Source organism: Diadema setosum, chromosome 4, assembly GCF_964275005.1.
Source record: "Diadema setosum chromosome 4, eeDiaSeto1, whole genome shotgun sequence".
Taxonomy (NCBI): Eukaryota; Metazoa; Echinodermata; class Echinoidea; order Diadematoida; family Diadematidae; genus Diadema; species Diadema setosum.
In genome coordinates this window covers 13,440,950-13,463,976 of record NC_092688.1, presented here as the reverse complement: position 1 = coordinate 13,463,976, position 23,027 = coordinate 13,440,950, and the positions used below count along the sequence as shown (strand labels likewise).

General features: G+C 40.4%; 2 protein-coding genes across 2 annotated transcripts in view; one reads left to right on the top strand and one right to left on the bottom strand.

The window, feature by feature from the left end:
- LOC140227563 (probable E3 ubiquitin-protein ligase HECTD4) overlaps positions 1–23,027 on the bottom strand; it is a 100,282-nt gene that overhangs the window by 69,479 nt on the left and 7,776 nt on the right. The window contains 16 exon segments of the mRNA XM_072307980.1: positions 6,763–6,882; positions 7,341–7,533; positions 7,919–8,028; positions 8,630–8,848; positions 10,010–10,219; positions 10,611–10,728; positions 11,722–11,883; positions 13,255–13,338; positions 14,348–14,415; positions 14,931–15,172; positions 15,605–15,754; positions 16,850–16,963; positions 17,872–18,030; positions 20,624–20,810; positions 21,729–21,890; positions 22,131–22,269. Of these exon segments, the coding sequence (XP_072164081.1) occupies positions 6,763–6,882; positions 7,341–7,533; positions 7,919–8,028; positions 8,630–8,848; positions 10,010–10,219; positions 10,611–10,728; positions 11,722–11,883; positions 13,255–13,338; positions 14,348–14,415; positions 14,931–15,172; positions 15,605–15,754; positions 16,850–16,963; positions 17,872–18,030; positions 20,624–20,810; positions 21,729–21,890; positions 22,131–22,269 (2,437 nt within the window).
- Positions 371–1,393, top strand: LOC140227023 (delta-type opioid receptor-like). The gene is given in 1 exon segment (XM_072307455.1): positions 371–1,393. A coding segment is annotated over 1 exon segment (1,023 nt).

Below are 23,027 nucleotides of genomic sequence, written 5' to 3'. Positions count from 1 at the left end.
AATCCACACACACACTGCGCAGGCGTACACACGCATAAAAAAAAAAAAAAAGTGGTTGGCATGGCATCTTGTGTCCACTTTCTCCTAAATGCTGGTGGTATCTTGACGGCCACATTACAGTTGAAAACTTGTTAAATGAGGCATTGCATCCCAGTTTCCCACAGTATGATGGGCTGGCTGAGCTGACTACGCATCAGCGAGTCAGACTGAGTGATTACGTGATAGCCTCCAGACGGCTTCACAGTGGCTTCCTGGTTAATATTACACATCATTATACTACAAGACAAAGGTGCACTGAGACTCTCGAGTTGATTTTGAAAAGCATTGTTTCTTCGTTATTTACGAGTACAGTGCCAGAAACTCTGTCACTATGGATCTTGAAATGACAACATCAACGTATAACGTTGATACCACAGACTTCCCACTCAATAAAACTGATCTAGTGCATGTAGACAGCATCAGTAATGTTGAAAGGATCTTCATAGCGACCGCATTCTTCGCCATGGCAATCGTCGGGATAGTAGGCAACATTTTTGTCATCCTTGCCGTCATGTTCTCCCGCAAGCTGTAGACCTCCATGAACGTGCTGGTGGTCAGTCTCAGTGTGGCCGACCTGCTGGCCTGTCTCACGTACCCATTCCAGGGATTGCAGATTGTCTTCTTAGCCACGTGGTCCTGCTTCCCTGTGACTATCATAGATTCAAGCTCCCTGGGATGTAGTCTCATCACAGTCACATTCATCGCAGTCAATCGTTACATTCTCATCACGAAGCCCAGAAAGTTCTACCAATGGTCCTTCACACCATATAAGATGGCAGTGATGGTTGTGGCTTCCTGGTTAATTGCCCCCACTCTGATGATCATTTCTTCCCAGCGAGTTTGTAATGTTTACATCATCAAGCATAGTGTTCCCGAACTCAGCTGGTTGGTTCCAATCCTACTCATCACTTCCTTGGTTACCATCCTCACCTGTTACATACTCCTCTTCCTCCACATCAAGCGTCACGTGGCACACTCCATGGTGTCCACGCCCGGCTCCAGACGTCTTGATATAGACATCACCAAAAACCTTTTCATCGTCATCTGCGGCTTCTACGCCTGCGTCCTGCCCTACACCGGTATCCTTGTCGCCGCCAAAGCCAGCTCATCTCCCTACAATGCCGTTGTCACTCTTTTCATAGTCATCCTCCACTTGAACAGCGTCATCAACCCCATCATCTATGCTGCAAGGCATCCCATTTTCAAACCGGTCTTTGGATGCATGATCACCGGTCGCTACTCGCAAATCCCGGAGCCATCCCGGATCCTGAAGGCTCTTGTGAAGGATGACCAGAAAATGAAAACCCAGAAGCAAGAAAGCCACACCCACGGTTCCGAGACAGACAGTGTTTGATGGAGGCAAATCGCTCCACAAGACATTATATAACCAAGTTGTGTTTAAGTTTGCTGACTTCAGACATTACATAACCAAGTTGTGTTTAAGTTTGCTGACTTCAGACATTCTAAACTTTCGAGGGGCTCTCAGTGTTTACAACTTACACAACATTCTGCAGATATTCAATATTCTTTACGTCTTCACAAGTATGAATGCAGAGTAAGACATTAAACTTGAATTTGGAGCAGTAAGAAATGTATCACAAAGGTTGTAATTTTGCACTGAATAAAGCATCCTTTCCCCTCATGTTTCTATACATGCCAGTGCCCTTCACTTTACTAGTCCAATAGGGAACTTATATTGACTGGGACAAGTAGGCATGAGAATTGGCAGTACCCTAAATATGGGTAGGTAAGTAATTACTAGGTAATCTTTCATACGGCTGCAATAGATGTATACATACAATAATAATAATGATAATAATAATAAGAATAATTGATAATTATGCGCTATATCCACAGAAGTGCTCAAATTGCAAAAGAAGTGAAAATGGATAATACAAATAAGGAACGACTCATAACAAATAATCAATGTAGAACAAAGCAAACTACTAATATGCAAAATTCAAGAGAAGTGATTTCAGTTACATTTTGATCAAATCAATATTATTATGTGTTTCCTGAATATCCAATGATAATCTATTCCAAAATAATGCCCATTTATTCCCCCTATCTGATATCAACTTTTTAGTATAGCAATTTTGGGAACAATATACTGTATCTCATAAGCACGTCTGACACTAAGTTGTAATTTTACTATTCCTCATGTCACTTAAAAATGCCATATTTCCTATATTCTTTAGTATAATTTGCTCTAAAGCATAGTCGAATGAAAAGTGTTACGTACTGACTGTCATTATGCACACAGTGTATATACAATATTTTATCTTGAGATTCTGGTCAACATAAACCAGAATAAGAACAGCACATTCACTTGAGCATGAAATGCTACATACTCTTGTACTCAGCTGTTCAGTAAGGAAGCTTAATGTCTAACCTGCTTAAAGTTCAGGAAATCTCACTTATGTAATTCTGCAAATGAGAATATCACTATCTTCACTAAAGATTTTATTTCTAAACAAGAAATACTTGTGTGTTTTGATATTTGTGATGAGCACAGAAAATATAGCAAAATATTTCACATGTACACCATGTGCTATCAGGACAAACACCTCTAGATCGGCTGCTCTTTTGATCTTTCACACTGCCGATTAATTCATGAAATGAGAAATGTACCATAAAGGTGACGAATGGTATGAAATTCATCAGTGTACTATTCTTTTTAAAATCTAAATAATCGAGATCATTTCCCAATAGGCTGCAGTAAAACGCAATTCAATGTACATTTGTACCTATTCCCTAATAAAAACAACTCAATCAGGCAAGGCCAAAAGGAAATACAGTACCTCTGATACACTTTTGAAAGTGCACCTTCCTGTTTCAAGGGCAGGGCAACATTTGTACCGGTAGTCATAAGTTTTTGAAACTACAATGTCAAATACTTCCTCTCTATCTCTCCCTCTCTCTCTCTCTCTCTCTTTCTTTCTTCCTATCCTTCTGCCTGTTTTACTTTTCCTGGGGAGTAAGAGGGGTGGATTCAAAAGTTATCTCTAAATTCAACTGCACTAATTATCTTCAGATGTCCAAAAGGCAACCTTTTTTTTTCTTTTACTCTTTTCCTGTGTCTGTACAAGGACTGCAAAAATGTTGCCTGCAATTAGCTCTTCCTGGCTAACACAAGATTTGGATACCTGGTTTGATTTCCTGAAAAGTCTGCTCAATTATCCTATCTTTGCTTTTTCTCTGCTCTTTTTTTTTTTTTTTTTTTTTTTGGAGGGGGGGGGGGGGGGGTGTCTTCCAATCAGCTACTCTGAGTGCATATTAAAAAGGCAGCAACCTTCCCTAATAGCCTATTCCCTCTCCACCCCAATCATTCCTGCAAACGCCAACCTTTGTACTACAGTCCGACCTCTCCTATCTGGACATGTCGGGACCAGCGCTCATCCAGATAGGGGATTTGGCCGGATATGGGAGACTCAATGTTTAGAACACGCAGCTGCCGAAGATTGATCGCCTGTACTATGCCATGATTTAATGAAAAGTTTTCTGTCCATGTTTTTGCAGTGACTTGGGGGTAGGGAATGTCTGAATGCGTGTTATTTATATGAAAATAAGATGTGATGGTATTTTAATCATGTTGGGAATAATACCACGTAATTCATGTGAGTTTGTGTAGGAATTTTGCTCTGAGTTTGAAATCTTCCTTTTCCCCGTAATTATAAGATTTGGAAAAAAAAAAATCACATCAAGATGGCATCTGGATAATAGAGAGATCCGGATAGAGGGAGGCCGGATAGGAGAGGTCGGACTGTACTAGCAATGTCACACAATGTAACCATCAGATATGTTTGATTTGACAATAACATTTGTGTCATATTTCAGCACAGAGTGTCATCAGGCCCAGTACCGAGAAGTAAGAGTACTACTACTTTCATTGTTTTACTTTTATAGATATATTGTAGGCCTCTATCGATTGCTGCCATATACAAGAGTTTAGTGAATGTATTACAGATTTAATGTAACCGTGGTGTGTATCATTGTACTTTCAGCTGCAGTTACAAGTCTGTTCTCTTACATTGTTATTGTTTTTTAAGCAACATAGTAAATATTATGCCTGCCTTTTATAGCATGTTTGTCGTAGATGCTACTTCAGAAAGCAAAGAAAAAAAAATACAGAACATTTTAGAATGATATGGCTGAAAACGTACATACTACATTGTAAGGACAAAGCATTGTAAATTAAAATAACGATTTGTAAAAAAGTTATTCTTGGTGCATTCTTGCGTACTCCGATAAATGCCTCTGCCCTAAACATAAAACTTTTTCTTGTCAAGTAAAATATTAGATTTTCTTCAGGCATAATTCAAATTTGTATCAGACCACTCACGCACTGCAATTCATTTGCATACACACATTTATTACCCCTTTGAATACAATAGGCTCATATCAGCCTTTTTTCTCTGCATTCATCTTCGTAAATCCCTTGCACTTTGATAACAGGCTAGTCATTTGTCCTGCATGTGTGCTACATGTCTAATGCCCGTGCCCCCTTCTACCCAATATGGGGACAAGCTGATGGTTGTCTCAACACTAAAACAAATCTCCTGGGCCCTGTTTCACTCAGCTCTAAAATCGATCCTAAGTTCAATTCAAGAGATCTCAGGGACATATTTGGGATTGACCAGTTCTCAGAAGTTAGGAGCTCTTTCACTATTTAAAAGCTATGTGGGAACAATACATGTATCTTACATCCACCTTGTCATGTTCTGCTAAACATCTTGAATGTAAAGATGTATCCTTCCCAACAAAATTTAATCTGAATCTGTCCCAACTGTGGGTTCATTGTTTGGCTCGATATTATATACAGTTCCCATGTTAGTGAAACAAGGCCCTGGTGCAACCTCTGACCTCAGACAATAGCGGACACCTTCCACACAATTACATGTATGTAAGCTTGTATCATCACACGCTAACATACGTTTACACTGAGTGACAAAGTGCATCAATGCGGCAGTTGCCAACAGCACGAAAACTTCCTATTACGTATAGACAGGATGGAACAAAAGGAAGCTAGTAAGCTTTCAATCAGCCACAGGTTATCAGCATGACTCCACAGATGCATCCACTTCATTTGGTTTTGAACCAAGTTGCGTTTTCACAAATGGCCGAGACTGGTTGAGATAATGACACGTACACCCACTAACAAAGATAGTACAGTCAAACCTGTATATAGCGGCCACTTAAAGGTGGCCGCTGTAGACAGGGACGTTAACATGGCTTTTCTCTTGGGGGGGGGGGGGGGAATCGTGTTTAGTGGTTGCATAAGGAAGAAAAGCAGGACAGCATACAGACATACTCGCTTTTAATTTCCTACACTTTCATTCCTTCCTTCCTTCATCTGTTTTTTCCTTCCTTACTTCATTCATTCATTCATACCTGTTGATTTACTTTACATTCTTTCATCTACTTCATCATATCACAGACAATCACTTGGTAAAATCAATCAGCAAAAACAGCATTCACAACACGAAAATATTTACTCTGGCCAATTTCTGACTTTTCTGCCATCATTCATTCTGTCAATAAATCATTTCGTTCTGCAGACAGATCTCTGGTGGCCGTAATAAAACAATACAAAACAAAACATCACAGCATTTCTATAGCCCCAAGATATAAGTACCAGACTCTGAGCTTTGCTTACATGATACATGCATATATGATACACGTATATGAATGGCAATCATATGATATTGTGATCATATTATACAGATAGTGCATGCTCTATGATGCACTATACTGGATTAGAGAACGACAAATACTAAATTATCCCGAGTGTTTTGTTTCACCGAGGCCGCAGGCCGAGGTGAATAGAACTGCACGAGGGATAATTTAGTATTTGGAGTTCTATAGTCCAGTACTGGTGCATCAATAGAACATGCACTAATTGTTATAGTAAATAGGTTCCTCGATCTACATGCATTTCCGTAGGTCTAGGCCCTAATTTAGATCTAACAAGACTCACCGTACCTCCGGCACTGCAAACTACTTGTACGCAGAGTTAACCGCAACCTACCGTAGTTTACGTACACAGCGTGCGATACGCTAGTACAGCCGTGTATGCGTATTGCACATCACAGAGCAGACTCGCTTATAAACTCCTACATTCAGAGCTCAACACGCGCATACGTTGAAATGCTTGGCCTTGTCTTACTACGTAACGTACGTCCCTCGGCGGCCCTTCCTAGGCCTTGCGCGAATCTCTTCGTACATAAAGCGTAGGCACGCACTGTCACAATCGTTATAGTGGCACGGTCGTGCCACTATAACAAAACTTTTACACAATCACGTGATGCTATCCAACCAATCACAACGCAAATTTCACTCTACCTATTTACTATAATGATATAATGAAATGGATGGGAGGGGGAAACAAAATACAGTGTCTAGAAAAAAAAAGGAAAAAGAATGGGTGTACAATTTGTAAGTCATTGACCTCTATAAGTATCTGGATGTCTTATTGGCCCATTCACGCTGTACAAACAAGTGAAGCCACCACACCGCCATCTTACCAGGCACACTCTATGGGGACTTGCACACATTTTCAAGCAGAGACTGTCACCAAGATCATGCGATGTTGTTAGCTCCATACACAAATGTATGGGTGATGTGCACGGTAAGATGGCGGTGTGGTGGCTTCAAAGCAATTGGTCTCTGTAAGATGTCCAGATATCTCTTATAGAGATCAGCCGTGTACGTCAAAAGGTTTACCTTGACAAGGTCCTTGGGCCAGCCTGATCCCAGCACACTCCTGCTCCCATAACCATACATGTTACCCCCGTACTCAGCCACTTTCCGGGAGTTTGTGTTTGCGCCTGCATAGATCACAACCTGAAAAAAATAACACAAATAGACATGTACTGTATTTTACATGAAAAGAAAAATATCAGAATCTCATTTTCAACATTATCAAACTCCCTCAAACACTAACAAAGTTTGATTTCAAATCAGTGAACAGGAAATCAAAGATGCAATGGGCCACAATACAGCAGACAAATCTGCTTCATAACTTTTTGAAATAGCTACATGTACATGTTTTGCTTTGACAAATTTATGTGCTGCGGCATGAAAAGTGCAGAGTATACATTGGAATGGAAAGACAAGCAAATGAATGTTGTTGCAGACAGTGGTTAGTATTCTTGAGGCAAAGATATCTCAATTTAGCACATATCTGTGAAGTGACACTGTTAAGTCTGCAGGAATGGAATATTATAATCCAATTTCTGCAAGATCCAACCAAACAATGTATACTCTATGCCCGGACAGTGGTACAGAAATGAGGGACGTACCTTGTCATAGTCATACTGCGAGGCACAGCGGGGTTCAAACCTCAGGTAGAGGCATCGGGCACCGGGGATGTGCACTGTCTCCCTGAACTTATAGTTGTCTCTGACAGGATGGATGGTCTCCACAGTCTTGCCCGCCGCCCAGGGGGCTGGGATGCGCAGCCTGGTCAGGTAGTTTTGGGGAGCTTTCTCGGGCCTGTGAAACAATCAGCAGATATCAGTCACATTCTAATTCATCACAATTGAAGATGAAAAGTGGTTTTCATGATTTCCATGCACTTACTATATAATATTATTGACATATATACCTAAAGTTATAAGACATTTAAAACGTTGTCTGAAGAAGGGATTTAATGATGTATTCAAAAGAGATGTTAGCAAAATTTAAACATAATTTTCTTGACAGTTTCCAACATCTCTGTTCAGGTACTGGTAGGAAGGCGTAATATTTTACTCTACGAGAAACAGTTCCTGTTCAGGTAAAGAATTATGACATTTAAGAGATGTTACAAAATGGCTACTTTGTATGCTGGCCTGGGATTGTCCCTCTGGACAAAAATGACATACAAAAAGACTCTTACTTGTCCTTGATGTGACTGGCCAAGAGATCACTGACCACGTCGTGGGGCTGGGAGCTTGTCTTGTCCGTTTTCTTGTCCTGGGAAGAGGCATTGCCAAGCATCATTGCAACCTGCACATGGTGAGAATGGCACAAGAAACCAAACAACGGTTAAATTTTTATGTGAAACACACAAACACACACATACATAGAGATATATAGTACAGATAGATAGTATAAATAGAACGAATAGATAGATGGGTAGATAGATAGATAGATAGATAGATAGATAGATAGATAGATAGATACATAGATAGATAGACAGATAGATAGATCCTTCAATATTTCATGATCATAACTATTGTATCATAATTTGTTTTTAATTGGCCACTAAGAAAGCAATGGATGTTTGTAAGGAAGCCATCATGGGACCCACAGCTTTAAGTCCCCTCGAAAGGACTCGGCAAGGAGGACAAAGCGTTTTGCCTGGGGGCACAACTGCTGCAGCCAAAGGAGTTGAACCAGTAACCTTTTGATTGATAGTCAGTGATCTTTACCACTGAGCCACTATAACTCCTCTAGGAAAGTTTTGCCATGACTTCTGTGAAATGAGGATACTGATCACGACATGGCTGCAAGGACACACATCCAGGTATACATCAACATACACGTATACATCCATGTTAATAATATATGAATGAATACACACATTTCTTATTTCTTTTTTTCTAACCTGGCTGATGAGCACCACCAGACGGACCACCTGTGGTACCAAGGTCTCAGCCAGGGTGAGGCTGCGGAGGCTGGGATGGCGTAAGGTGGTAATGAGCATTGGTAGCAGGTAGCCCAGGATGGACCCTTTCACCACCCGGTCCAGGCCCTGCAGGGTCTGCTGGTGAGCCCGGTCCGAGTTCAGGAGGTCGCAGCACTTGCTCCGTAGCGTCTCCAAGATCTAGTCAAATGCAAGCAAGAACATTAATGAATTGTTTAGTAGGATGTTGAGGTACGGATGAAATAACACGTTGCCTACAGGATAAAAATTTTTCTTGGGCCGTTCTCTCGTGCTGATATTACATCAAGTCAACTTTGTTGTTACACAGATTAGACAGTCATGAGCAATGTAATTACAAATGCTCAATCTTTAAAAACATACTAAAGCAAAAGAAAAGACAAGGGAAACAAAATAAGGCATGGTCACACATATAATTCTACTATATCCCTTGACTGCTACTCATGAAGACATGGTGATATAAATGTACAAAGCCAACTGTGACTTTAAAGGTGCATGGTCCCGGTGTTTTAGTCAAATGCGTACGTGGGCGCACGGCGCAAGTTTCCTATAGAGACCTACGCTATCGACTCCCCTTTAGCGCTTACGCTTTGGCCCACTTCTCCGAGTTCAAAGAAGTCCGATTCACTGTAGCCAGTAGTCCGCTCACAGTTCGGCTCATGACTTGGCTGAGGGGGATGACCGCTTTAGTAAACTTCTTTTGTGATGTCATAATAACAAGCACATATGCATGCACCTTGGCATTACTACAGACTGCGCGATGCGCAGAGAAGACAACGAAGGCAAAGTTACTTAGCAACACCTACGCAATTTACTCTTGATGACAGCTCAACTTCGGTAATCTTCGTATCAATGGTAACGGTGATCGGCAGTATCATCAACAGCGCCCTCTACACTACCGGGACTATGCCCCTTTAAGAAATCACATGTAGAATGGTTGCACTCAAAGATGTTAATAGCACCATGAAACTATCCCTTTTACAATCATTTCGATGTGCTTTAGATCTGGAAATTAATCATAACAGCCACTGCATGCAGGATAATTATTTAAATTTTCCCCCCATCCCTAATTTCATACTCATTCCTTCCCTCCCAAACGCCAACTCTGTAGCCAGAAGAAATTGCCACATCCCCACTTTCTTACAGCCATTAAAGATTTGGGTGGCCAGCTTGAGCACCCATGTCTTCAATCATTCCCTGCAGGTCACATTACAATAGCAATTCTACCCCACTTCTCATCTTCACCTTCCTCCCCCTCCCCCCTCCTCTCCCCTACCTGACACCTTCACTCTCTATTACATGACGAGATTGCTGCACCCTCACCTCCTCACATCCATTGAAGATCTTGGTGGCCAGCTTGAGCACCATGTCCTCCACCGCTCCCTGCAGGCCGGGGAGGGGCAACACGGGGGCGCTGCCGGCCCCCTCCTTGGAGCTCGCCGACCCCTCTTCTTGCTTCTCGCCCTCCATGATGATGCTCTGGAGGATGTGGATCTCAAGTGCCATGATGAACTGCTGGCAGGGACTGGCCATCTTGGGGAATCGAAAAAAAAAAAGAAATAAAGTGTTAGAGTCATCTACACTACCTATGCACATCAACAAACACTACATGTACAGAGCCAAAAACAGTGTGGTGTTCCTCACTAAAATAGAAAAAATTCACATGCTGAGCAGTCTCTAACAAATTTCACAAATGATTTCTTTTTTTTTTTCCATTTTGCAAGCATAGTTTGTATGTCCTCATTAAGAAAAAAAAAAGAAATATGATTAAAAGAAAACACATAAATTGGCAGCATTGCTCTACAGGATGGAGAACGATATTACCCCAAGTATACATAGAGTAGTCTTTCCCTCTTCTTTCCCTGTCTCCACTGTCTTTGGTCCAAAACTGACTACATATACCACACAGGCATACAATACTTACTGGAACACTGGCTGATGCTGTGTCCAAAGACTGATCAGCACTCAGGCACTGGGTTAGAAGCTGGCGGGACTCCCTCACGGAGATATTCATGATCAGCTGGACGAGACCGTCTTCAAACCTGGAAAATGGTGGGGGAGGGGGTGGACATGTCAGAGGAAGGTGAGAGGCGATGTCAGTACTCTTAAGTGGTAACATTCAAAGACAATGAATTTTAGGCACAGCAGTCATGAGCTTGACATCCATGTTGTGATTATTGTCATGAAGATTGCGATGGCTGTAGACATTTTATAACAGTCATCTTCAAAGTGTCATAATGTATGACATCTATTGTAATATTTTTCTGTATAATGTCTACACAGTGACCTAGAGTCACAGAGACACAGAGCCTATTCATAGTTGTTATACAAAATAAACCACTGGCTTCACAAATACATGTATCATCATTATCATTACCATCAGTAATATAGTTATAAGGTTTTTTTCAAGACTATAATAATTAATAATTATCATCACCACAGTCATTACCATTGCATCCATGAAAATCATTATTTCTGCCACCACCATCATTTTTGCCATCATTCTAGCAATCAACATCATTATCCTTGCAACAATCACTTCAACAATCATCACTTCAATCTTTATTACCCCCATCTGCCACTGTCAAAATCATCATTATCATCATTACCATCATTCTCATTATCATCATCATGTGTCATCACCATCACCACAAATTAATTTCCCCATCAGGACCATTATTACTACTGTCATTTTGATCATATAACCACCATCACAACCACCACCACCACCACCGTCATCATCACCATCATCACTATCATCACCACCACCACGACCATCATCATTATCATCACTATCATCATCATCATCATCATCATCATTACCACCATCGCCATCATCATCGGCATCGTCATCCTCCTCATCGTCATCGTCATCATCATCGTCATTATCGTCATCATCGTCAACATCATCATTATCCCCACCACCACCATCAGCAGGAACAGTGATGTTACATGCACCCACTGCTACGGAAGAAGAAGGAGAAGGCGGGGAAGGAGGAGGAGGAGGAGGACGAGAAACCTACATTGTTGCCAGCTTGTCCGGGCTGCTCCTGGTCTGCCGCAGCTGGAGGGAGAGCTCCACCAGGATCATGTCCCTCAGTCGGCCCAGGGCGGGGCGGCTCTTCCCCTCCCCCAGCAGCTGCCGCAAGAGTCCGTTCACCTGTTCTGTGCCACTAAAGAGCGTGGACAGACCAGTCCTGGATGAGGCAATAGTGGAGGCATGGGGTAAAACAGGGCATGAAATTCCAATGTCGACATAGGGTAAGGAGGGAAAAAAGCAAGGAACAGCAACTTACATTTCTCAACACCAACAAAGGGACATAAATTTGTACTGCATTTGAACATAATTATATTCAGTTCTTAGAAATGTACATGTATGTCACCATAAGATACCATAGGTCTCCAGATATGTATATGAAAACAAAAATTATACAAATATATCAATATAAGTCACTTGACTGTACATTTGACCATTTCAACCTTTTACGAAATGAGGGGCTGTAGCATGGGTGATAAATAGTATTTAAAAGAGAAGGATTTGCCCATCAACACTTAACAATAATTTGTTGATTACTGCTCAGTATACATATGACATGCGCTATCTTGTTGCTGCCCTGGAATTATATGCCTCATTAAGTCCATAGAATGAATAATAGCACCATCAAACTGTTTATTGACATCAACCATAACAGCATAAGGCAGATATGGTCACTGTTTATTGTCTATGGGAGGGAAGCAAACGAGGCCTCCACTAGTTAACATGACCACCAGTAAGTTTACATGTGCAAAGAATGTAGTACCTAAAGTAATTGCACACTTTATACACACAATAATTGATATAACGATGGAGACAAACATTCAAAAAAAAATATAAGAAAATGGGTGGAAAACATTGATGGAAAAGGAGCAGCATCAAAAGAAAGGCATTGAGAGAGAACAAGAGAAAAAAAAAAAGAGCAAGAGTATGAGAGAAAAAGAAAAATGAAAAACATCCAAGGAGACACACACACACACATACAAAAAGAAAAAAACCACAAAAGCACAAAAACACAAAAACAAACAAAAGGGCCCGAATTCACGAAGGTGGTAAAATTAAACCATGGTTTAAACCATGGACAAAAACCATGGAGCGCCAAGTGTCCCATGGAATATTTCGTTACGAAATTGGTCATTTCGTCGACAAAATGACCGTTTCATTAACGAAATTATCATTTCGTGGACGAATGTTCATTTAGTTACAAAATGTTGTCATTTCGTTACAAAATAATAATTTCATCGACAAAATGACTGATTTCTTAACGAAATATTCCATGCGACACTTGGCGCTCCATAGTTTTTGTCCATGGTTTAAACCATGGTTTCATTTGTACCACCTTCCGGAATTTTGGCCAAGATGTCATTTGGGATGAAACAATGACAGCAGTTGCTGCCATACACATTTCTTGATTAACCACAAGCACACCTCCAAGCATTTGGGCTTTTTTTTTTTTTCAGATTCAAAGGGGGGGGGGGGAGGGGGAAGAAAAAGAAAAAAAAAGAAGGGAAGGATGCATCAGCCAAGTCACTACCTGATGACACTGCACGCTTCAGTTGTCAAGGTGTCTGTTGTCATCGTCTCATCTTCCGTTGTCAGGAGGCCCCAGACAAGTTTCCTGCCAAGAAAGAGGAAATGTCCTCTGATTACATCCTGCCATCAAGATGATTTAATGCAGCATAAAGTTTATAAAATCATAACTATACCAGGGCTGCACATTAACCCATTTTTTTTTCTACTGGTCTGACCTGTTTGTCGGATCAGTAAGTACCCAGTTTTTCCACTTTTTACTAGTCCATTCCTGGAAAAGTTACTGGTCCGACAGTGATTTTTACTGGTCAGGGACCATGGGACCAGTGCCAGTGTGCAGCGCTGACTATACACAACCCTGTCGCTGGACAGAAGTTGCGACAGGGCTGTACAAATGGGGTCCGAAACACCAGCCTACTCAGTACGATGATGCTGACTGTGAATTCATCACATCATGCTTGTTACCTCAGACCCAATTATGTAATATCTTAATCAATTAATCTACCGACTGGTGTAATTGATATTGACATACACAATTTACAACTTACTGAACACAAAGATTTAATACTTCATCTGCACACTGCAGATCATTTTTCTCCGCACAGTAATCACTTATCATGCCATCTGAAGGGTCATCGCAAATGGCCTCCTTGCACGCTGCGGTACAAGGTTTCTGCAACACTTTCAACACACACGCCATACTCATCATGGAGCACTGGCCATTCATGTAATAGCCGTAATTCTGAATTGGTACAGCAAAGGGTCAGGCTTTGCAGTCAGAAATTGAAATTTTGCTCTGGCGCGAATGCACATTATGGATTGATTTTATCTCATGTGAGCGTAACTGAAATTTATGGTAGAATGTAGACATTTCAACAGTTTTGTACCTGTGTTGAGGGTCATCCTATAAAAGTGTATGGGAAGCACAGCATCTGGTTGGGCTAAGAATGACACTGTAAGTTCATGGCTTATAAATGAATAGAGATTGGACATCAATCAGTGGGTGACTGCCTCAAGAAGGCGCATACAGAACATAGGCTTGAAAAGGGAAATGAGTATTCATTTATCACATATTGTAGGTGAAAATTAGTATGTACCTTGTTCTGTCTAGAATGCTCTTCTCAGCAGGTGAGTCAGGACTGAATGAGTGTGACTTGAAGACAACCTTTGCAAGAACAAGAAATTGACAGACAATGATTGTAATTATGACTCTATCAATAAAGTAGTATTGTCATTCAACTATAAAAAGTGTTAGGGTCGATAAAATAAACAGAAATTAAGGAACAGAACTACCTGAAAATATGTGTATCTTTGCTTGATATCTAGAAGCATAAATTTTAGAAGGCAAACAATTATTCATTTGAAAATGTATGTTCCATCAACACGCAATGTTGATATCCATATGAAAAGAAACAAGGCATACCAAATACCACATAGGTTCACATCAATGAGAGGGATCACGATATCATGCTGGAAATGTAGTCACGGACAAAAGTCTCTTTTCTTCCATTCAGTGTTACTGGATTGCATAACTTGTTGATGAACGCTCCACACCTCCCCTTCAATCAGTAATAAAAGAACACACACACACACACACACACACACACACACACACAAAAAAAACCAACCACATACAAACAAACGAACATAAAACAAACAATAATGACAGAGTCAAATCACCTGCAGGACAACCAGCATACACTGGACGATGGACCGATTCTTCTCCGCTACCGCCCTCTCTAGGATGGCGCACAGGCGGGCCAGGTGGGGGAGGGGTGGCGAGGTGGGGGCAGGGCCGGGGCCAGCCAGCAGACGACCCAGGCTGCCAGATGGGGGCGGGTCACTGTGCACCTTGTGGCAGCTGGCGCTCCCCACATGGTGCAGCAGCAGGCGTACGACCTCTGACACTTCCAGCATGTTGTCTACTCAACCAGGATGGACAAAACAATACGAAGCAAAATAATCAGAACAGATTTCATCAAACAGCAGTCTTATTTTGAAAACACAATAATTTCAGACATGGTCATTTACCACCACTGTCTTGTTAAAAATATATTGCAGTGCTGGAAGTTATACATCACAGTATTAATACACTGTCTTCACTTCTTTTGAATACATCTGGTTTGAAGAAAGTAGATACAACGAAAAAAGACTACAATTCACTTTTAAAAAAAATCAAATGGAAATACAAACAAACAGCACCAACATAGCAAGAAAGACACCATAGGTCAATCTGTAACATTATCAGAGGAAACACTGATAACACTATAACATACGTGTACGGTCAGAATGGAGTATTCTGTGCCCACTGGCACTCAAAGTACAAAAAGGGCTGGGAGGAAAAGACCACATACCGTGGGGAAGTGAGTCACCCAGAGGGGAGTGGGCCACGCCCAGCTGGCTGCAGACATGGTGGGTGGCTCTCAGGCCGGGATTCTGCCACCGGTCCACCCAGTCACCCGAGCAGGTCCAGATGGAGTTGTTCTTCATGTCATAGCAGATACCTGGTGGAGGAAGGAGATGGGGAGACGGAAACAGACAGACAGACAGACAGAAAGCGATAGAATGAGAGTAAGAAAGAGAGAGAGGAGAGGATGACAGAAAAAAGAGAGAGGGGTCAGAGGAGACAGGTCATGAGAATAATTTTGAAAGCACTTTGAATTCTAAAAAGACATTGCTCTGTTACAAACTCTACATACACAACACACTGCACACATCAGGTCACATTTACAGAATGCATCCAGCATACACAAACACAAACAACAACAACAACACACAAACACATATTGAATGCAACATGAACTTATAGTTGTGGGGAACTTATGAACTCAGACAAATAAGAAATTGACGTCTCTAAAACCACACATAAGTGATACCACAATCTTGCTCATCATAAGGACTTTTGGGACACCTTTTACGATAATTGAATAGCTAGGTCTGATTCATCAGCCAATTATAATGCAGTTTTTCCAATGTTTAACATGTTATCTGTCATAAGCTTTGGCTGGTGGAAATATTGTGTTGCCATATGTGTTTGTGTATGTCTGATCAATAAACAACACAGACTTGCAAAAACCAAATCTCCAGACAGACAATAATATAATTAAAATCAGTTTCACATAACAAGCCAGTCCGTAATTACCTCATGTACACATTGGTACAAATGACCTTTCTTTTTTCTCGGTTGGTTAGGCACTTCACTCGTTTTCAAAGCGACATAATGCATAAGCTTGCTCGATGTAACAGTTTATGGAATTCATATTCAAACAAAGAATGAACTTGCGTTTAGACTAGGTGACCGGAATGGCCAATTGACATTTTCAGGAGGCATCCAGTGCATTGTTTTGTATTAAATGCATTAACAACATTTTCTTTTGATATTGCCAAATACCAGGCTTGCTGTCAGGTGGATGTACTGGCAAGCACCATCTATATCAATATAAGGATACATGAATAATCATCACATTATACATGTAGATGCTTATCTCAGTGAATTAACAAACCAAAATGCCTGTTGGTACAAATGACCTTTTTCTGCTCATGCACAAAGTGGAACAACGAACTGGTCTATTCATGTTACCCCAACAGGACGGACTCACCAAGTCCCTGGACATTGGCTCCTCTTGCTATTGCACACGCCGGGGCATCGAGCAGGTCAAGTCTGTTGGTCAGCAGACCGTTTGAAAGACTGAAACACAGACTAGTGGCCAGAGCTGTCCATACAAACAAAGAAAAGAAGGGCAAAGCATTCCAACATTGGAGATACATACCAGCAAAGCTTTTTTTTTTTAAGTCTAGCAAAATTCTATTCCATTTATGCCATGAAAAACAGTCCCTGACTGCAAGTTACATATGATTGAATATCAAATAATCCAAAATACTAAAAGCCAAACAAGCACAACCAGCAGTGTAAAGATGTAAGTGGTTACTATACACGGACAAACCACTCTGCATGACATGCATTAAATGACAAGTTTACACAAATATATGTGTGGATTGAGTGAATTCAGCAATATTAGTAGAACACATCAGTGATGTTTGAGAAAAATTACACAATATGTTAAAACATTATCAATTTTTAAGTTTCAGTGCCGCCATCACTTTATGAGAACACTGCAAGTGCAGGACAAAATATAGAAAATATTCAGAGATTTTCACAAAATTCCTTTTTTGTGAAAAGTACACATTCTCTTGACTTGTTATTGACACTTGATAAGGGTAATATTGTACCCCCCTGCTTTCTAACAGAGGCAAGTCAGTGCTCTTTTGTTTTGATAGAAATATAAAAATATGTTTAATTCTGTTAATGTTTTCTTTATACCGTTGTCCTGTAGTGACTTCACAAACTGTTGTAGTCTTCTCATCCATCGATGACAGCACTGAAATTTTAAAAATGTGTAACTTTTGAACAGATTGTCAAATTTTCCTCAAACTTTCACCAAAGTGTTCCACTCATAGTACTGCATTCACTCAATCCACACATACATTTGGGTGAGTTTGCCCTTTAAAGCTTCAAATACTGGCTGATCCCCCCCCCCCCAAAAAAAAAAAAAAAACAACACCCAAACAAATGAACACATAAATAAACATAAAACAAACTTCTTGTCAAAGCCAAACTCACTTCTGAGACCACTCAGCCCTGCTGTGGTACTGAAGAGGGAGCGATTGGCGGTGCTGGCACCGCCTCCAGGGGGCGCCGTCACCACTACGACACTGCTGCCACAACAGTAGATGGGAGACCTTCGCAACAGTTTCAGGGTGAGGCCAGAACTAGTGGTAGCTGCAAAGAAGAAAGTATGCCATTCAAAAAATAACTTCACTCTATCACTGATACAACAATCCTGTAGTAATATTTAAGATATATTTGTGACTTTTTTCTGGTTGTTTTTTTCTTCTTTTTTTTTCAAACTTGCCTATAGCTTGCAGATTCAAATCATCACGTCAGCAGCATGGAGAGAACAATGCTTGTGTGTGTGTTCTGTTTACCACGGCATTTCCAACACTGGGTGGAGCCTGGTAGTTATGCCGCTGGCTGGTACAAAATGTCTGTGATAGTCGATAGGTTATAGTCTAATGGAGTTATTTTTTTCTTGCTTGTAAAGATAAGCAGATTGAGCATATGTCAGCTATCCTACAGATAGCCCAGCAAACTGTGCTTGAAAACAACAACAAAATATCACACAAGGCACTGACGTGAGTATAAATGGGAACCTAATATCTTGTAATGATATTTTTAATGCTTGATTCAAAATCAGATAACCATTTCACTGGTTTGCAGACAAAATAAAATCATGTTTTTGGTCAATCATTTAATAAGTATGACCTCTTATTCCCTAAAAGTCATCATTGATAGATTATCACAAGCTACAATAATTTGATGCAAACCATTATCTTATTCTTAATGATTCTTACAGTAAAAAGGACAATTCATAGAATATTTGTGTAGAATTCAACAGGAGACGTGTCAGGTTATGACATCATCACCTCTACCAATATTAGTTCTATAAAAGTGACAATTTTTTGCATGAGGAATTTTTCACACTCGCTCAAGAAATATCAATTTGACATTTCTTTAATTTCACAGAATCAAATGGATATTACATTATTACATATTACCAGCAGACACTATTGTGCGCTTTTATTTTCGCGCTAGTTTCATGTCGCTGGAAATACAATAAAATTTCCACTTTTATAGTATGTGGTTGTGACTGATATCACTGATTCTGAAAATATGAGAATTCTTCCAACATTCCTTTCCTTTTTAATCTTAGGCTTGATTTTAATTGGACATTTGCCATGCTGTTCATCTGATATTACTCTATGCAGTGAGGAAATCTTGAATATGATGTGGAATTGTACTTTCAGCATAGCTTGTATATTGAAACTAGAAATGTCGCTTTGGCGACTGGTATGCCTCCGCCATAATGCATGATTTTCCCAATAGGTCTAGATAGTACATGTGGACACTGTGTGATTACATTTTCACAAAATTGGCAAAATATTGGAATGACAAGTTTGTCACAAATGTGTTGAATGTTCACCTTCCTTGACCTAGGTTTAATTGGATGAATAGGAGAGCATGTATCTAGGGATTTAAGGACTTTAACTTGACTTTGACCCATTCATACATTTAGGCATTGAGTAATTTTCAAGGTACAGGTGTGGAGAAAAAGTGCAATTTCTGAATTGAATAGTAAATTGTTACCATTTTCATCTGGCCCTTGACCCTAAAATTCATAAGATAATTACTTTCAGGTAGAACATGCATAATATGTACTAAGTTTCAAGGTAACTTGAGCCACTTCCGAGATATGGAGGTAAAAGTTAGTTCAGCACTTTCACTTGATCTTTGACCTTTTGACCTTTGAGGCAAAAAGAGAAAAAAAAAAACTTTCCAGAGAATTTCTATTAGGTTACACACGCATACACCAAGTGTAAAACAATAACCCTGCTGGCATTGCATAAATATGAGGGTAATAGTAAAATTTTGAAGTCTTGCACTTGACCTTTGACCCCATGAACCCTACATTCTCTAGATAATCACTTCCAGTCAGTACATGTATATACTATGTTCCATGAAGATACCTTGAACAATTTTCCAAGGTACAGAGAAAAAAAAGAAGTTTTAATATTTTTACTTGACCTTTTGACCTTTGACCTTTGACCTCATGACCCAAACTTTCACCAGAGAATCTTAATTGGGTAATACATGTATACACTAAGTTTCAAGAAAATATCTTAGGCATTCAATAGATACGGTGGAAATAGTGAAATTTTATGTATTTGACCCTGACCCTTTGACCTTTGACCTCATGACCCAAACTTTCACCAGAGAATCTTAATTGGGTAATACATGTATACACTAAGTTTCAAGAAAATCTCTTCAGGCATTCAATAGATATGGTGGAAATAGTGAAATTTTATGTATTTGACCCTGACCTTTTGACCTTTCACCTTTGACCTCATGACCCAAACTTTCACCAGAGAATCTTAATTGGGTAATACATGTATACACTAAGTTTCAAGAAAATATCTTCAGGCATTCAATAGATATGGTGGAAATAGTGAAATTTTATGTATTTGACCTTGACCTTTTGACCTTTGACCTTGAGCATGTGCACCCAAAAGTTGATAGGCACAACTTCACCCCCTAATTCACATACATGCCAAGTTTCATTAGGATACCTCAACAGGTTTCGATAGTTACCTTGTCCACAAAATTCATTACGGACGGACGGAAGGACGGACGGACGGACGGACGGACAACCCGAAAACATAATGCCTCCGGCACCACTTCGTGGCGGAGGCATAATAAAAAGTACCACCGCTTGATTGGGGAATCCCTAAAAATGCATTCTCTCATAAACACTTACACACTTCCTCCCTTCCACTGGCGTTATTGTTGACAGCCGTGAGCTGGGCCAGACTCGCGGCGTTGCCGGGGCGATAGCTGCGGAGCCGCACCAGGAGAGGGTCGCTGACACCTCGCAGGGCGTCGTCGTTACGCTGCAGGACGAGAGACTGTCGCAGCGGCTCGGCCACCACCTCGTCGTTGCATTGCTGTCAAGGAAAGTGGCATGGTGCTGAATAAATCATCCACTCAAGCTCTTCAGCACTGGATATATCTACCATCTCATCATCGCAGTTTTGTCTGGATACTGGCATGGTTTGACGCTTACCAAGTCTTACTTTTGTCAATGTTTGCCACAAATTTTTACAAATCTTGTGCTTTGTTACACCAAACTACACAATCAAGTCTCCCTCTGTCTCTTTCTCTCAGAGTACAGGTTTCCTATGCAATCATATCAGATCATGTAATGATGAACTCTATCATGACAACCTGGGACAATTTTGAATCTGTGGAATAAGCACATCACTGGCAAAGTTTTCTTATGCAGAAAATACATTACAGAGATAAACTTTTTTTTTTTTGATGAATGTAGAAAATGAGTTCAAACTGCCAACATCTGTACTGTTTAGTACTTTGAAATTCTTTTAAACAGGGATTAAATTTCCTGGTAATGGACCACAATTTGCTGTGCATTCTTTTTTTTTTTTAGCAGGTTTCTTCCACTGAAGTGTACAGGGCACCATTTGAAATGTTATTTATCGTCTAAAATTGCTCATAAAATTTGAGTTGGAAAATCATTTCCTGTGTAACCTACCAAAGCTTTGACTGACCCATTCTGTAATGTATTCAAATTTCATGCATGCTTTATTAACAAAAGTTGCTCCTAAAAACCACAAAGCTTGCTGGAGGATTGCCCGACCTAGCAACAACCAAGTGAATTCCTGCGTATGGAACTTAAGCGGAGGGAGCAGGTGAATGAAATACTTCGTTACTAGGCTGTAGGAAAAAACACATCCATAAATTGTACTACATTACAGAAACGGTCTGTTGTCAATGCTTATTTCCCTTAGCTGAGACATAAAACTTCAACAGCTGTTAACTATTGCTCCGCTGGCCGAACGGCTTACCTTGATGTCAAAGATGTCCACAGTCAGGGGTTGGCCTTTGCCGCTCTTGTCCGGCCCCGGAGGGCACCAGACCCGGTAGAAGTAGGTGCCATCACTGCACAGGGATACGGTGACCTGGGCCCCTGCAACCAGGGCCTCTTGCATCTTCACACTTCCCTCAACCTGGGGTGGAGGGGAGGTGGGGATAAATGGAGGAGAAACATTTTGTATCAGAATGTTTGTCTTTTCAGTTGCATGACATTGTGGCCTGATTTCACAAAGGGTGTTCACTGTACATGAAATGCAAATACTTATAATTTTTACTGACTACAATCAAGCTTTTTCTATGTTTAGAATTACATTTCATTGCGTCAGTACTTGAGGCTGCAGTGCAGCCACTTGGGGCAGGTCTATTTTAGTCACCTTGAGCGTGTTTCTATTAATGATGGTGGCAAGCACGTCTGTCTTGGCATCTGCCTCCAGAGGGCGGTGCACCAGGAAGTTGTTGTTGCAGGTGACCCATCCTACTGGCACATCGGGATTGCGGGCGTACACAAAGCCCCTAGAACACAGACACAGAGTAGATATTTATGTACATACAATATTTCCCACTAACAACACTTTGATATATAATGGTATAATACTGTACATACATATATGTGCCAATATGAAATATGGGCATATGCAAAGCATGTATAAGGAATTGAAGGAGTTGTTGAATTCCATTTGATAACTACTGTAATTGAATGAATATTACCTTTTATCCCTTTCCAAGAAGCAAAATTTGCAATAGTCCACCTTGGTGCAGATACCTATATTGCACTTCAGTTAATATTTTTGTAAGTTGCCAGTTTTGCAAACATCAGTTGACTTGTGAAATTCATGAAAAACATGTGTCATATAAAATATCATTATAGTCAGGAAATCAAATCAATCAGAAAAAAAAAAATGTGGAGATACATTAGTACATCTATTCAAATCACTTTGATTTAATAATTTTGTTTTCATTTATTCATTTTCAAACACCTAGAACTCACCGGCACCAGATATTACATGGTCGCTAGTTACTGACAGAAAATTCCTGACAGTGGAATAAGAAATAATTGAACATTCCAAATCCACACAATTTCCATCACATTAGTACAAGACAAAGGTTATAGCCCTCTCTTCGACAAGGCCCAGGGCCCATTGCACTTCGGTGACAGGTGAAACGCACTGGGTTGAGATAAGGTAACTATTCACCATATGTGACTTCCTGTTTGCAAGTTCCTGCAGTAGCTAGTAATGTGCAAAATACAGCACATGGCAGAGTGCACATCA